This window comes from Rhopalosiphum maidis, chromosome 1 (assembly GCF_003676215.2).
Source record: "Rhopalosiphum maidis isolate BTI-1 chromosome 1, ASM367621v3, whole genome shotgun sequence".
Taxonomy (NCBI): Eukaryota; Metazoa; Arthropoda; class Insecta; order Hemiptera; family Aphididae; genus Rhopalosiphum; species Rhopalosiphum maidis.
The window spans coordinates 68197574-68216402 of record NC_040877.1 but is presented as its reverse complement, the minus strand read 5'-3'; the positions used below and the strand labels follow the sequence as shown (position 1 = coordinate 68216402).

At 27.4% G+C, this 18829-nt stretch overlaps 1 protein-coding gene across 5 annotated transcripts; it reads right to left on the bottom strand.

The window, feature by feature from the left end:
* Positions 1-4102: 4102 nt before the first annotated feature.
* On the bottom strand, positions 4103-16843 carry LOC113547937 (insulin receptor substrate 1). 5 transcript variants are annotated; one of them, XM_026948532.1, is made up of 15 exons: positions 16080-16843; positions 15908-16025; positions 11299-11516; positions 11013-11221; positions 10794-10942; positions 10459-10708; positions 10310-10396; positions 8737-8893; positions 8518-8678; positions 8345-8445; positions 7986-8067; positions 7800-7916; positions 6678-6951; positions 6112-6609; positions 5516-5897 (listed from the first exon to the last, which is right to left on the bottom strand). In XM_026948532.1, the coding sequence occupies exons 3-15, from the start codon at positions 11502-11504 to the stop codon at positions 5516-5518; spliced, it is 2673 nt and encodes an 890-aa protein (XP_026804333.1). In that variant the 5' UTR covers positions 11505-11516; positions 15908-16025; positions 16080-16843. The 5 variants fall into 5 exon arrangements, with proteins under 5 accessions (XP_026804337.1, XP_026804333.1, XP_026804336.1 ...); XM_026948535.1 differs by having other exon boundaries at positions 15912-16025; XM_026948531.1 differs by having other exon boundaries at positions 15908-16843.
* Between the last annotated feature and the right edge of the window lie 1986 nt (positions 16844-18829).

Here is an 18829-nt window from a genome sequence, read left to right as displayed (position 1 = left end):
TGACTCAGTGATTAAAAAATTAAAAAGTATGTTTGGTAGATTTAAAACATTAAATAAAATTTATCACCTAACAATATTAAAATGGTTTTCTGTGCAATTACACAGTCAGTATATACATACGGAATTTGTGTATGGGGTGGTACCTTCGATAAATATTTAGGTTTGCTTAGAACTACTATAAACTCATTACTAAGGATAGCTTTGAAGAAATCCTTTCATTCGAATACTGATATACTATATAATACTTATGATATATTAAATTTAGAGAAGTCTCATGCAAAAGAAGTACTAACAAATCTGTATTTTTATAAATTTGAAAGTGTCAGTTTTAACCATAATTATTCTACTCGTCAAAATAAATACAATGATTTTAGATTGAATAAATATAATACGGAATTTGGGAAAAAAGATCCCTTTAATATAAGTATACATTTATGCATGAAGTACGATATATCTATTAAACGATTTTTATTTTATAATGATTATGAACATTATAAAAAGTATATTAAGTATAAAATTAAAACTTGTTTAAAAAACCCACATCCATACATTTGAGCTGAGCTTAAATATTGTGCCTGTCTTATAATTTATTGATCAATTATTACTTTTATTTGTATAAACGTAAGTTATAATTTTTGATAAGAATTAGTAGTTGTCTTAAAATTGTAAACACACATTAAAATTAGAACTGTTGTCTCCTCCACAAGCCTAGGCTTTTAGAGACAATCATTTAAAATTTTTTATTTTTACTGGTATAATGTATGTAAATTTTTTTCTTAATTGCAATAAAGTTATTATTATTATTATAAACATAGATTCAGTAAATAAAAAATAATTAACATAACACTATGTCGAATGTACACATAAAAAATAATATAATACAGAGTGATTCTTTCGAATTTAGGGCGAGTAGTTTATGAGTTATAAGTATTTAAAGTTTTGATACGTGGGGTGGAGTGGTACGGGGTTACCCCGCAAATGTTTGTTCACTACTCCACTTGTCTAAACTTTAAATACGTAAACTTATAAACTACTCGTCCTAAATTCGATTTGTATGTATCAAAATATTCAAAAAATTATTCTGCTTTGGAATATGAAATTAAAACTAAGTTGTCATTTAAAAAAGTAAAAAACTTAAAAAAAATATAAGGATAAAAAATATTTGAAAATATAATTTTTTAATAAAAACGTATAATGAAACTATATACAAAAATATTTTCAAAATCATGACTACTTTTTGAAATAACGAGTGTCTTATGATAAAAGAATCATCCTGTATATAGTAGTTAATCATTAAGGCCATTTTTGAATAAATTTATAAATCTACGTGATGTATCATGTACTCCTATCCGTATGACTCGGAGGGGGGGGGGAGTTCCCACTATTGGAAGAACTATGAATTAGAAATTTGTACGACTAATAACCATTATATATATATATATATAAATTAAGTTATTGACTAGTTATTAAACTCGAGTGTAGCTATTTAAGAAATAAAGAGAATATTCAGATGTAAAACGGATAGGTATACGAGATGCTTGTCTAGATCAATTAAAACAAGACAACAAGAAATAATTTAACGCCATCGTTCATTGAGATTTGAGAGCTATATTTTAGAGGCAATAAAGAAAATGTAATAGTAGAATGGAATGGACATTCTGATAGAATTAATTTATAGGCTAGAATTAACACAATACCCTATGTCCCAATACTAAATATAACATGTTACGATAAACTTTTTAATAAAAATTTCAGAATCCAATTTGAAAAACAAAACAATAAATATATAATAAACATTAGGTTGGAAAAAAAAATTATTAAAAATATAAATTAGAGTATAGACATTTTTTAGAAAAATGCACTGATAGATATACACACTTAATTTTAGTAAATATTAAAATACAATATAAAAAAAAAAGGAAAAAAAAAACTGTAAACCATATTATAATTATGTACTACGAAATTATTAATATTTCAATTATTTATATACATTACTAATCACCATATTTTATTTTATATAATTAATCATATCATATTATTATATCACTATCCACTATAACAATTTATATTATTATATTATATAACCACATTATATACTAAACATATACATTATATTATTATACTATCTACTAACCACTTATTTTATTGTATCAATGAAAAATAATGTAACCACTATCAAGTATATATTAAGCAAACTATTTAAGCACTTATGTAATTAATATATGCAAGAGCATACAAATAATTGTAAAATGTATTGAAAATATTGTAAACAAGTTTTAATAACTTGTATTTTGTAAACTTAACTATTTTTGTATTAGACTTTGAAAGATTTCTGTCTTGAGGACATAAACCTTTTTTTTTGTGGGGAGGTGCTACGTGCTCCTATATCTCATACATAATACATAATGGGGATATTGTGACGTAGGCATAAGCAGAGCGAAACCCACGTGCCTTTTTTAAATTTAAATATGGAAATTGTTTTACAAATTTTAATTATATTAAATAGCAAATACGTTAACGGCAAATCAACGTTAATATGTTATCAGTATTTTTGTTTTGTTGTTTTATTTTTATTTTTAATAATTCAAGTAAAAATTATTTAGTCCCCCCTCCCCTATAAAAAAATTCTGACTACGCCACTGGTGGGAAGTATATTAAATTATTAAATAAATGTTTTTAAAAGTAAACAACTAATTATGTAATATCTATTGTAACATAATTATATATTTACATGGATAGTTCAAATATAAGCAATTAATTGTCAAGGTATTAACATCATATTATTCTGGTATTCATATCAATAATACAGATAGTGATTACTCCTGGCGATTGTCTTGATTACCTATTAACATTTAACAGAATGGTTATGGAAAATGCCAGATTGTTAATATAATAATTTATTTTGCTAATTTTGAAATATGTTTATGTACTCACATTTGTTTATGAACAAGTTAATGGCATTTATTTCATTATTTGATTTTAAAAGTACCAAATCCTTCTTAATTTCAATACTTACGTGGTTTCATCCAATATTAACTTTATTATAATTTTAACTGATGAAATACAAATTGGATGAAATTATATAAATTATTCTTTAAGATTCTTCAAAATTCTTAAATAACAAATAAGTCTTAAATTCAAATGTACACTGTATTTTATTGCATTAAGTTTAAAACATTTTTGTTTTACTATTTAGAACAATACTATAAGGGTATTGTTACAAAATCAATAAATATTACAAAATTGATAGTTCTCCATTGTTTTATCTATAATGTTTTTATCTAATAAATAAATAAATTTAAATAGTAAATACAGTGATCACAAGATAAGTTTTTAGAAAAAGTCAAACTTAACAAAATAATTTTTAAAGGCGTGTGTTTTAATAACATTTTCTATTTTCAAAATTTAGCATTAAACAAAATAATTAATATTAAGAAAACAATTGAGGAATGTGAGCAAAATAATAAAAAAAAAACAGTTGTTCATGAACATGATAACTGGCAATAACTCCTACAGGCTAAAACCGAAAAAAAAAATGTTTAAATAAAGAACAAACAATAGCCTACTAAATTCCCTTAAACTAATACTTTCTACAACAAAATTTCTCTATAAATGAATAAAGACAAAAAGTAAACAATAAATATTATTTAATATTTACTAATAATATCTTCACCTAAATATTTTAAGACTAAACACACTTTAATAGAATCATAATATTATACAATATATAATATTTATATTTTAAGATATGAACAAAAGTTATAAAACATGAACTTAATTTTAATAGTTAGATAGACAGACAATTTTGTCTTCTTACAATAGTGGCAGTACTCAGTGTATAATAAATACAGGCGGTGAGAAAAATTATTTGAATAAAAAAATTTTTTTTGAGAAAATGATTCTCCATTTTTCTTTAATTAGTTTATACATAATATCTTTATTTTCATAAAGAGTATCACTAAAATAAATAATGAAAAAAAAAAACTTCTCTAACTTTCTTTTTAAAAAAAAAAAACAACAATGAAATAATATAATTTTTCTCGTGGTCTATACAATTATTTTATTTTACTTTTTGAAGTATATTTAAAATTTATCTATAATGTGACACAAAACATGACATATTTATTTATCATAAATCCATAATAAAGACAATCAACTATTAAGTAACATTAAGAATGCAGAATAATACAGTTTAATATAATATTTTCTAAATAATAGTGATGTAGGGTACAAATTCTTTTAAAGGTCAACCAAAAACACCATAAACAGTGTTATTATTTATCAATTAATTTAATATATTTTAATTAACATAATACACATACACACACACAACATAGACATACACCAATTGAATTTATTATCATTATCAATTATTAAATATTTTTATTTTCTTGTTATCTAACAAATTAAAAATCAGCTCAAACGAGGCAATTTGTAAATTAAAGAAATCCTATAGAGAACCTAAAATTAAATACAGTACTTAGCTAGGTATATCCTAGAGTGGTTCTTCAGTCTTATTTGCATACATTGACGTCTGGTCATAAGGAGATTTTTATTTTTGCAAATAAAAATAAATGGCCATACATACACGCAAGCGTGCATATATTTACATTTATTTATTTATATTTGTATAAATACATACTTATTTAAGTTTAACTATAATTTAATTTAATTAGAACTTAAAGTAATATAAATATTTATACAAATTGGTAATCATTATTTCTATATCAACTATGTAACTGTAGTTTAACTCAATCCTTCATCTAACACATAAGTGAGATAAGTTATTAAGATGATGTTTCTCTGTCAACTGCTACTTCCTTTTAAATCTATACATTTTCTAAAGGGAGACCATTGTAACATCCATTTTCATTCACTTTATCATTGGCCTATCATTTCTATTGTTTCCCTATACACAGAAGTCTTATGAGTTCTTTAATATTGAATTTTCCCCATGTAATGAACATAATATCTTAGCTTAGTTTTCACTATGTTTAACTATTTTAATTTAACATAATGTATTAAAATATGATTAAATTAGCTATTTTACATATCAAATAAAAATTAATAACTTAGTATTTTTAAATAACAATAAACAATTGATATTTCATCAATTTTTTTTTTTTATTAAAAATTTAAAGCGTAAAAGGCAAAAATTATAATTATGTCTCAGTTCATACTGGTTTAAATTGGTAACATATTCACTAAAAATAAAATACATTAAATACAATAAAAATTCTCCAATAAAGTTGAAATATCATTAGAAAAATTACCCCTGGATACAATTCTTCTAAAATGTTATACTTTAGATGCCAAATATATTAACATATACTTTTACCTAAATATTAATATTTATTTAATTCAAATACAAAGAACAACACAGTAAAATTATACATAAAAAAAAATTATATACATTTTTGTTTGCCACTGAGATAAACCTCTTTTTTACCAGTGTATACAAAATATGAGTTTAAATTAAAATATTATTTTTTATATTACAACACAAATTTTACAATTACCCATCTAGCGAAGAAACAGAATTATCTGACTTAGAGTGGTTCTGAGAATTATATGTGACAATAGGAGGTGGATCTGAAAATACTAGATCCGCAAGTCCATCACAAATGGCATCTAACACTGCATCAGATGACTGACCAATTTGTTCTCGTACCGGTATTGCATGAACACCAGGTCTTATAGTAGTATAACCATCTATTTCATCAATGCCTTCATCAGCCATGGGTATAAGTTGTTCTAAAGCAGGAGCTGTATTACGCTTTTTGTTTTTTTTCCAATTCAAACCTCCAATCATTTTCATGATTGGAAACGTACTACTTGCTGCTTCCCATACATTTACATAATTTCTTTTAATTGAGTCGTCTACCGCCATACTTGTGCTACAGAACATAATACAAAAACGTAAATAATATTTAACAACATCCACAATAGACAATATATATACTACACATATTATATAATTTAACTAAAAGCTACAACAATGATAAAAATAACATTGCTTTAATATAACAATAAGTACATAATTAAATTAAATTAATTATTTACTATAAATTTACTGTAAATAGTTATGAAGAGACAATAGTATTAACATACTTTTCACAGGGATTTAATCCTTGGGTTGGTTTCATTGGTATGTAACTATCAACAACTTCAATACTAGGTACCTCTGAAACTCTTTCCAATGTAGGTGACAAATATGTATGTGAAGATGTTGGAGGTGATCTAGAAATACCATGAACAGCTCCAGATAGTGTTCTTTTAATATCTACAGAAGACACTATAGATTTTGGAGGAGAACGACCAGTTGGTCTATGGATACATGATGGATCAGGAGAAGGACAAAGTTTAGGTGATGATCTTGGTGATACATCTGCTGGTGGCTGAATCGATAAAGTTCGACAAGTTGCTGAATAATGACGACGAGATTTTGAATTACAACTAAAATCAATTTCTACACGATCACCATTGTCACTTTGTTCAGACATACTGGTCGAACCAGATTGATAACCATTCCGGGGCAATCCAGTTGGGGGTAATCGACCACGGCTGCCTACTGAAAATGCACGAGCTCTTGTTCTATCAGCATTAATTCTAAAAAAAAAAAATTATCAGTTATTTTTGTTTATATTATTATATATTTTTTTATTGTCAATATATACTTGTCAATTTTTTCCCTTAAGCCATCTGGTCTGGAACCAACAGAATAAGCTCGAGTAGGCCTTTCAATAGGTCCTTCGTCCTCAGATGGAGTAAGGTATGCACAAACTTTATCTAAATGTATGTCAGAAAAGCGAGTGTCTGTAGACGGTGTTCCAGATTCAATAGACCCTTGTTTACAATCCATGGATACATAGTCAGACATTCTACTCACAGGAGCCATAGGGACATAACCTTCAGGCGATTCAAATTCCATTTGAGGCATCTCAGTAGATTCTATTGTAATATATGAAAAATTATTAATTATATTTACTTAAAAATATGTATAGTAAAAATTTAACATATATTTAAATAATCAATCATTAAAAATAAAAAAGTTATATTTAACAACAAGAGTCAAGTATAATACTGAATTAACTTATGGTTAATCAAAATAATTATGTAATAACCATCATTAAAGTAACAATGACCATGAACTTTGCATTTCCCCTCTATAAATTGTATACAAATCATATTGAAGCTACAAATTAAATAATTATCTATAATACTGTATTATTTATTTTTATTATAAAATATAATTACTTAAGACACTCCAGTCACACATCATATTGAACATTTTAATATTTATATTTATATTATTATTGAAACATTAACTTGCACAATATTTATCTTTACAAAATGTTGACACTTATTTTTATAAAATAGAAATGGAATGCTTTAAATTGATTTAGTAGGAATTCACTATAATAAATTTTTTATCCAATAAATACATAAGCAAGCTTATCAGGAATGTATATTGAATGAATGGAAGGGATTGCAAAAGAATTGTATGATATCTAAAATATGTTAGAAACACAAATTTCCGACCAGCTTGAATAATATTATGGTAATCTAATTCACATACACAAAGTACTCCTTTACACCATCTAAGTTTATTTTTAAGGTCAACTCTTGTGATTTTGAAGAATTGTTTTTATAAAATTTTAAATATTTCTATTAATATATTTTTACATTTTGTGTCTAACGTATTTCAATATGATGAATTTTAATATTTTTAATTGTTTTAAAATAAGCAATTATGAAGAAATATAATTTATTACAAAAAAAATTGACATATAAATTACCTTGTTTAGAATTACTGTGTCCTTCCAATGGCATAATATTTACACAGTTATTAGAAAAAGTGTATCCTGGTTTCATTGGAAGGTATCCATCCGGTGGAGGACTGGTTCCAGACGTACCTAATGAATAATGATTATAAATTATTGAAAGTAACATAAAAAAATTATGCAAATAATATATTTACTAACCAGAAGGGTTTAATGGAGTATATGTATCATCTACATTGATGGGTGAACCATATGGACTGTTTGAGTCACAACAAGAACCCGCCTATTTATATTAAAATTAAAATAGTAATAAATATAATACTATATAATCCATTTAAAAATTAATTATCTAATTTTAATATAATTTTAAATATGTTTCTATTTAAAATTAGTATATAGTATAATAATAATATAAAATAAGTAAAAATCAATATAAGATTAATGAGAATTTATGTATATACATAAAAAAAAAATGTTTTGATATTATAATTTAAGAAATAAATGTTATGATGAATAACAGTTATCATTATTAATATTTTCGTTTAATAAAAAAAACTAACCTGGGAAGAGGAACTGGATTTGTTACCAATAATATTGTTGTTAATCAAGTTAATATTATTATTAACATTACTGTCACTTGTTTGTCTCGAAGAATCTTCTTCTACAAGAAAAAAAACAGAATTGTTATAAAATGAAATGTATTGTAAATAATAAATTAAAACCACAAAAATACCTTTGTCTAATGGAGTATATGGAATAAAATCTTCTTGTTTTTCTTCAAGTATGGCAGACCGATGGTCATTAAGACTCGTGTAAAAGGAAGAAATTCCATCAGTGGTATCCATAGATTTTGAAAGTGATGAATCCCAGGTACTCAAGTTAGAATCGTTAAACCTAAATAAATTATTGTTTATATATTTTTTTTAATATAAGTCAATAATAAGTAACATACGCTGATAACGATGAAGAGGCAGAAACACAATTACAACCTTTATGGAAAGTTTGTTTAGGGGATAAAATTCCATTGAAAGAACGTGTTGATGAAGTTGTGTTTTCACTAATAGTACGTGGTCGCAACGGCATACTATCACAACGCTCTCTAACTGATCCTGAAAATAAGTAATTTAAATAATTAATTTAATTTATGTAAAAAAATTGCAAAAAATTTACTAGGTTTAAACCAAATTTAATATTAATTTAAATAAATTATAAATTAATAATAAAACCATCTTAATAGATTAAAAATTAAAAAGGGAATAAATGGTAACCGCTTGCTGTATTAGGCTTATTAGGTATCGTTATAGAAGAATAAGTCACTGCCATGTATGTGTTAAACTTGAATTCCATGATAAATTAATGAATACAGAATATGATTTTGAACAAAGATGAACTGACAACTAATATTACTAAGTATATTTCATAATATATTTGTAATTCTATTAAAATAATTAATTTAATTATACGTAATACTATTCTAGGTTGGATTAATTCTTGCCAAAAACATTAAACATTTACTATGTTATTAATATTTAATAATTATAAAAATATCTATTTCTATTTTTGTTATTAACATATGAGTCAATACAGGTTGATGGTATAAAATTATTTAAAATATTTAAAAAAGTTAAGTTTTCTATTAAATATACGTAAAAGTTTCGAATTCCCAAGAAAAATACTCAATATTATATATATATATATTATTAATTCTCTAAAAAATAACTAAAAATATTAGGGACTGGTCCAATGTGTGATTTATCAATAAATAATGGGTCTAGTGGTCTAATATATGATCTACCGACTTAATTTGAACTTAAAATATTGTATTTAAAAAAACTATAAATAGTTCAATAAGAGTCAAAACATTAGAAAAATACAATGTTTAGAATATGATAATAAAACATAGGTGAAAATTGTAAATCACCTGAATACTAATATAGTTTATAAATAAATCAATGTTTTTGATAAAGCTTAAAATATAAAAATAACTGCAAATAAAAATTCTTTGTATGATTATTCAAGTAATATAATATGATAACTATTTACAATCAATGGCGCCAAATATGTATTTTTAAAAGGAGATTGGCTTCTGTATTTAATTACGATAGGGGTACCAGGTGGTTGGGTGGATAAAAAAACGTTCTTGTTTGTAAATCTTAGGAATATATTAATATTGTGACTTTTGATAATTGAATTTACAATATCATCATAGGACCGGCCATTATTTTTCCTCGTCTACATTATAAAATACAAAAGTATAAAAAATAAAATTATTAATGCATTTTCTTATTGGATAGAAAAAAATTAAAACCGTACTTTTAATTTTTTATAAGTAATTGATATGATATCTCATCGATTGTCAGAAATACACAAAATCAGAGTAAAAAACAATAGTTGCATTTAAAATTTGATATTATATAAAAACAAAAAACATATAATAGTACATAAATTCGTTTACACAAAAAGTTTATGTATTTAAATAGTCTCGACATAGACATTTAAGTTATTGATACCTTAAATTAAATTACCTGTGCGAGCTAAATCAACATTGCCATTATTTAAAGTTGAGGAACTTTGACTATTATTTTTATACCGAAGCCCAGGGTGATTCTCATCTAAAATGTTATTTCCGAGTAGTTAATAACAGATACTTTATTCAACTTTGTAAAAAACATACCATAGAAACTAGAACGTTGTCTTGATGGACAGTTTATTAATCGTGATCCTTCATTAAATGATGATGATCTCATTCTAAATCTAGTGTCATGATTTCGACTTGATGCACCCATTATAGTTTCATGAACACTAGCTGCTACATCATTGTTCCACGTATCCATCCATATATGACCAGAACCAAATGGAGAACTTTGTCCTACTTCCATATAAAAAAAAGTACCCAAAGCTCCACATCGACGAATACTTGACAACTGTAATAAAATAAATTTTTTTTATTTTATTAATGACTTGATAATAATAAAAATATATGTTAAATATTAATATATTTATAATTACCATTATATCCATAGTTTTTTGTTCTTTTGATTTGGTTGGATATTTCATTATACTCACTTTTTTGTCACATAAACAAAGTCCAGTCATACCTATTAAATTTGCATTCATTCCCAACTCTTTTTTTAATATAGAAATGTGCCAAATATGCTCTGCAATAAAAAATGTAATTATAACATGTTAATACATTATGAAACAATAAAAATCTATATAATTAAGTACCGAAAGGTTCTTTAAGTGAATCACCCGGTCCAAAATCTTTAGAAACACGTTGTAAAACCAACATTAGGTCCAACCACTCATCAAGTTCTTTATCACAATCAAATAGTATATAAAAAGAACTTTCTTTAGTGTACAAACATAATATTGTCTTTTTAGTACGTGCATCTACACGTTTGTCGATATTGAAACATGACTTTAATACAATTACTCTATAATAAAATATATAACAAAATCATTTACAATTATGGTTAATAAAATATTATATAGTTTAATAGTCAAATTATACTTTTTAGGTAATGCATTGTTTCTCCATTTTTTTTCAGTTTCATAATATTCAAGACGCGCAGGTCCACCACCTGCAGTTTCTTCTCGTAGTACAAAAAATTTTTTTCTCATACTCTTATTTTTTTTCAAATATCCTATTTTAACAACACCAGCCATAGCATTTCTAGGCTTAGGTGAGTCAGTAAGTTGGGCCAGCAATAAACTCATTTTAAGTAATTTCTAAAAATAAAAGTAAAACATAAACTGTTAGATACAACATTATTTATTATACAATTTAAATTAATAAAATATAATACAAGTAATAATACTTAAAAAAAATGTATACCATAAAACACATCATTAAGTTATTAAAATATACTAGTGTAGGAAAAAAAATAAAAACTAGGTGCTAGGTTAAAGAAAAATATTAATATATTTAATTTAGATTAATTTAATATTTAAATTGAATGAAAATAAATTTGAAATTATAATAAATAAAAATAAAAGACAGGTTCCTATCGAGGTGCATTATTAGTATTTACTATTTTGGGATGTTATGAAGTTCTTATCATTAACAAAACAAACAACAATAAAGACAATAAATGTTAGAAATGGGAAATTCACGAAAAAATAAGATATTAAAAACAGCAATTATTTTTCAAGTTACAAACTATAAGCCAATAGATAAATATAAATATGTATATATATATATATAATACATATTACACATAAACCATAATTACAAATATAATTAAATAGGTACCTACAAGTTATCTATACTAATTTTATTTTAAAGTCAATTGTATAGAATAATAAGTAATATGTTCAGTTTACAACTACCCAAAAAAAAAAAAAAAAATAACAAATCCAAAGAATTTCTTTAATCCGCCATGAGTCCTATAAATGAATTTAACACATCATAATTATATTTTATTTGAATTAAAAATGTATAAAAGCTTAAGTGAGTATAGAATTTAGTTTAGCTTGAAATCTAGAAGTTTCTCACTGATGACCCTCTAAGAATGTGATTATAGGATGAAGCCAAGCGACCAGAAAATTGTTACTCCTAATTTATTTTTTAGTTTTTTGGTCACCTAACCTGGCATTGGCTAAGTTTTTACTACAATACTTGGACGATCAGAGAATGGGTTGTGGTAATATTTATAGAACTTTATAATAGCTTCTAAAACTGTATTAGAATTAGGAGGCTTTTTTTTTGTGCAAACAATTTTGTTTTGATTTATTCGTATTCTGTATAGGTTTGATTATTTTTCACTGAACATCTAAATTAGTTTTTTTAGTGGTTTATAGTGGAGTTGAAGTTTTGATATTGAGTATAAAATATTTAAAGATACAAAAATTATAGAAATTTAGTTTAAGTTTGGTATTATTATATTATATTAAATGATTATGGAGGGTCAGATCAAATTTTTATTGAAATGAACGCTGAGGTATTTTGTAGATTGAAATTAATAGAGAATTTAATTAGAGAACAAATTTTGTTTTAAAGCATAAGTGATGTGATTAAAATTGCTTTAGTTCATTTTTACCTTTTACACGTACCAGGTATCAATATAAGAAAGATAATATTGAAGATGATTAAATATAAGTAAATTGTTATGAACTGAGACATTATTTTATCATCAGGCTATTCAGCAACAAATGTATAAGAATACGTGGGTTGATACGCTACAACAAATATTGAAAATAAGAAATACGGTTAATGTGCCTTAAAGAACTCCAACTTGTATAAAAAAAAAATAGCAGAGAGAGAATTGACAACCATTGAGGTAGTATTTAAAGAGCAAGATAAAAGCAGAACGTAAGATTTTCTTTATTTAAAAAAAATCATGCCATACCTGATTAAATACCTTGGCGATATGGAGAGCTGTAGTAATGATAGTATAGTATTGTTTTTTACTTTTAGCAATGAAGTGATCGTATTTGTTGTATCTACTGTTTATTTGGTCAATTATGTAGTGATGGTTGCGGAAACTATATTGTATGTTTGAATAACTTTGAAGTTTTTTTAGGATGTGTTTGTGAGTGAACTCATGGTGGGTTAAAAACTATAGATAAAAATTTACTAAAATTAATTTATTTGAAATATTCCAAAATATCAAAATGTTTGTGTAACTTTGTAAGTAGCAACATTTTATCATGGAACCAAAAATAATAATGAATTCTTAATTAATACTGTACATTAAATATTTAAACATACTATCTATATTATTCACTCAAAAAAAGGTACTTTTTAAGAATTCATTAAAGTAATAATACAATTTATGAACATAATAATAAAATCATACACATACATTTACTATTAACTTTATTAAAAATGAACAATATTGATTTAGTTAGTACATATTTGTATTCAAGAATATTTTTTTGTAATAATAATAAATGTTTTTGGTTTTTATTTTTATCAGTTTAATCTACACAATTTTAAAATGATAACTAATATCAAGTATTACACTTATATGCACTATTTAATAATAAATGAATATTTCATTGAATATAATTATTTATTTTTAATTATACATAATATCAATAGAAGTAGGTACACAAAAACAAAAATATGAAATAGTTTTATTGAATTATAAGTCAGAAGCTGATAGTCCGATAATTATTTGATAATAATGATAATTCATTAGGTTTAAGTCTGAGTATAACGACAATGAAAGATTACAAACATGAAGAAGAATTCTGTACTTATTTGTGTAAAAATAAAATACTATAATAAACCTAAGTACCTGTATTCTTGTATAAATTGTTAACACCGAGTTTAGAAATAATAATAATAAGAAATTAAATCAATAAGCTTATGTTATCAATGAAAAATATGATTACTTTAATGATTATTAAATTATAAAAGTTACTTTTAACTAACTGTTTGAAAGTATATTAGTAACTTCTTTTAATAGTTTTAAGTATTTTAACTATTATGAAAAATCATTAATATATTAACTATAAGTAACTACCATACGAAGAAAAGTAATTGCCTTAAAAATACATTTATACAGTTCAACACCATAATACCATCAAGTGCTAATATAGACAAATAAATAAACTAAAACGTAATATTTAATAAAATCTAATAAATGGTTCTAATAATTTACTTCACATTTCTCTAATAAAGGTCATGTATAATATAATGTGGATGATTCAAAAAAAAAAAAAGGGTTGGTGTGTGCTCACTGCTCATTGAATGTAATGTATGAAAGTAATATAACTATGAAAAGATAACATTTGCACAACATTTAATTAGCGTGTTAGAAAAACTGTGTTATATATAATTTGTATTGAATAAACAAAACGTAAATTGTTCATAGGTAGTTATTACTCATATTGATAAATCAGTTGAAAAATTATTAGATATTTTAAAATATCTTCTAATAAACAAAACAAATAAACAAATGCATTATTTAATTGTTATTATTTCATTAACATCTAAACAATTATCAGAATTCTAAATAAAACAATTGATATCAATTTTATCTCTTAAGTAATGAATTTTATTTTTTTACAACAAAACAAATCGTAATAAAACAAATAACCTATACAACCTATGTTTTATTTTAAACATTATACTTAATAAGTTTTACAATAGATTTAAGATGATTTCCAATCAAGAACTAGCGTTTTAATCAGTTTCAAAATAAAACATTTACTTTTTAATAATCAATACAAAAAAAGCATGGGTTTTGTGATCAAGGTTATTCCATGGTAGAATACCTACACATGTACAAAAATAGCAGAAAAAAATACTAATTAATTTAGAACTAAAATGTATACCTATGTTTGTTAGATTTTCAAGTTGTACAGTAGGTACAATTGTTAATGTTTTTTATTAACTACAATAAAAATGATAAGCAAAAATATTTTAATTTGCTTCATAAATGCTGTAGAGGTCAACATTGTCAAATGCATATAATTCACGATAATGCTACATTAATTGGATTATAGACACCTAAATTTCACATTAAAAACAAATATAAAATTGTAATCCTACAGGTGAAAAGTCATTGCAATAGATTTGGCAAATGTGTTATCATCAGCCAAGTAGTGTTGAGTATCGATTATTAATTGACGAGAAGTGTATCACCGCAACCGATAAAAGCATAAAATGACAAACGGCAACAGCCTTACAGGTTCAAAACAATATTTTTTAACCACCAGGAAGTCATATGATTCCAATAACACAGGTATAACATTATCAAAAAACTGAATTGATTTCTTTACAAAATGTACTTCTATACCAATGGAGAAGCGAAAAACATGATAAAAAAAAGACCAGATTTTCGGACGGTTACGTATCGAGAGACGAAATAGTGTCTAACGACATCGACAAGACAACAACAACAACAACAACAATAATAACAACATACAAAAATCCCGTCTATAACACGACATTGTTATTGTTATTATAGGCATGTGCCTAGTAGTGGTATGGGAATAATAGGCATAGGTGTTGGTACACCACACTACACCTATAATACCTATCCATTCAAGAACGGGCAGTTATGTCAAGGGCATGCACTGTTTACGTTATTATCCGTCAGTTTTTTTTTTTTTTTTCATTCTTTTACACAATTGCTCGCAATAAAAATAACACGCAATAAGTAACATACCTACTTCTCGTCTGGTATTTCCTTTCGCGTGTGCGGACTCGGAAACTGGGTTCGCGTTCCGAACTATGATATTGTACCGTACACGAACTGACTAGAACCGACGTGGCCACACATAGCACTACAATAATAATAATAATAATAATAATAATAATAATAATAATAATATTATTACGATTTTCGCGCACACGCCGTCTCTTAAACGGCCACGAAAACGTGCGTCGCAATAGCTAAAATCACACCGCGATATCGTATATTGTACAAGGTGCGTACGGTTCGCGTATCGCGTACGAACAAATATACAAATATAATGTTACACTAGGTATGTCGGTATGAATTATTAATCTGTACCGGTCGTGTTTTTGTATCGTAAAAAAAAATAATAATAATTTAATAATTGTAATTATAATAATAATGTATCCATACACGGCGCGCGGCGCACGAGGGCGTCGAAAACGACGATAAATGAGAGGAAAACGATACGACAGCACGCGCGTACGAGACGATATCGTTTCAACAACAACGAACACTGCGGGCAAAACACGGTGCGACGGCGGCAGTGGCGTTTAGCACGATAATTCGGAACATGCTGCTGCTGCTGCGGCGACAGCGGCGGCCGACGGGGCGCATTGGAAATCGGCGAAAACCCTTTCCGTCACTGACCACTGCGACGGCGGCGGCACGTCGACGATAATAACAACAACAACAACAACAACAACAACAATAACAACAATAACAACGACGCGCGAGAAACACACCGACGGAATAGACGATTTCGAGGACGCGGTTATTGCCACTGTAACTACTACTGTATTCACCGTGTTGTTATTGTTAATGGAAAACATTTTCCGCGGAAAAGTCATGTGGATACGTAAGCGCCACCACTGTGTGTTGTTATTCGGTGTGTGCGTATATGTGTGTGTCTGTGTGACGATTAATCAGCGCGTATTCCTATAGATGTAAACAAGTGGCGCGCATGCGCTCCCATCCCCGCCTTCTCAGCGCGCGGGTCATGTTGACCGTTGAACCGTGCAAACAACAACAACATTACAACGAAAACAACATTTTTCCCATAGCGGCGTGGCTGCGTCGTGTGTTTTTCGCTCTGTCGGTCTACTGCGCAGTCAGCTGCACTGTTCTCTCTTTCACGAAAAAATACAAAAAAAATAAATAAATAATATCGATCGTTATAATAATAATATTGTTATTATTATTATTATTATTATTATTACTACTATCATTATCATTATCATCGTCGTGTTGTTCTTCCGCGACACAACCGACGGTACAACAACACACGCGTATATATCAGTACGATGTATATTATTATGGATTAATTATATATTTATACATAATCAATAGCGATATTATATCCGCGTTACTACCATATATATATATATATGTGTATAATGTATATAGGTATAAGGTATATACGGACGAATTAGTACACCGCACTGCATCATAATATTATTATGTATGCTATAGCGGCTGTTTTGCTTGACCGTCTTTCATTTTTAATACGTCTCCGTACTCTTAATAACCTCCCCCTCCTGCAAACCCCAATAACCTTTACCTCGAATTTTCCCGCGACCACTCGTCGTCGTGTACCTACGTTTTATTACAATATTATTATGTACGTATACGCTCCGGTTCAATAAAATCGTAATTATTTCTAACTCGACGACGATAATTTCAAGTATAACATCAACAACAACAACAACAACAACAGCAAATACGGTCCGCTACAGTATCGTCTGTAATATGTTGCCGTTCCTGCGCTCTCTCAATCTCTAAACAAAATATGCTTTTTATAAACAATAATAATTATTATATTATATTGCAATTAGTAAGTCATTGTTTAATACGATTTAATAATAATATTATTACGACAATAATATGCCGTACATCGTCGTCGCGCAGTACAACTACTGTAGTGCGTACTCATTATGATACACACACACACACCTATCGTCCAAGATAATACTACCTATACGGCTATACGATATTAGTCTATATTATTATTGTATACCGTAACTACGCGCGTCGCATGTGCGTCGTGCGTAGGTATGTCGCACATCACAATATATACGCATATTACAATAATTATCTTTTTTTTTTTTTTTTCTATGTACATAACACGCTATATATTACGAGTTATGACATATACGCAGTACGCACAATGTCGTGTAAATATATGCAATAGGTATTATAATGTGTGCGTCAGTAACCGGGTGGGTGTGTGGGCGGACGTCGGACGTAGGTACCCATATATATATACGCACACACGATATTATGAGGACGTACCTACGCGTATTTACACGCGCGTATATGCGCACGTAAATGCGCGGGGTAGAATTCCACGTTGGAATCACGTTGCGTTGTTTTGACGCCCTCGTAAAATCGATAACGCAGACTATATACGTGTAAAACTAGGTTGGCATAACGGTGGGCCAGACAACTCCATTCAACGCGTGCACGAGGTTGGACGGTCGGGCGACTCAGTGTTAATCTGTGTGTGTGTGTGCGCGCGCCGTGTGTGCGCGCGCGCGCGCGGCCTCACCCTTACCACCGCTCGTCGTCCCCGACGCTGAAGGGTTGCGGGGAAACTATCGACTTTTTTCCACCCTCGTCACCGTCACATCCACTACTCTATACACCACGTGATGACCGTAAGGCCGCCGCGATATATTGTAAATACTAAATATGATACGAACACACATATACGCGTACGTTTACGCGCCTTACGCCCTTGTTTATGGTTTTAAAAGGGTCTCTCTACCCTTCTCTCTCCCGATCGACCTATATCACCGTATACTCATATTATTATTATTATTATTATTTATTATAACATAGTCTGCCTCTGCACTGCTGCAGAATACGCGCGCGTACACCCGTCTCGTCGTCCAGCACCCCGTCGCCTGCACG

Bases quoted from the DNA above. Each gene is read 5' to 3' on its own strand.
- LOC113547937 (XM_026948531.1), bottom strand. From the start codon at position 11,504: ATGAGTTTATTGCTGGCCCAACTTACTGACTCACCTAAGCCTAGAAAT. The intron at 8,679-8,736 runs GTATGTTACTTA...TAATTTATTTAG, and splicing joins GCCTCTTCATCGTTATCAGC to GTTTAACGATTCTAACTTGA. The intron at 6,952-7,799 runs GTAATTTATATG...ATATTACAATAG, and splicing joins ACACAGTAATTCTAAACAAG to AATCTACTGAGATGCCTCAA.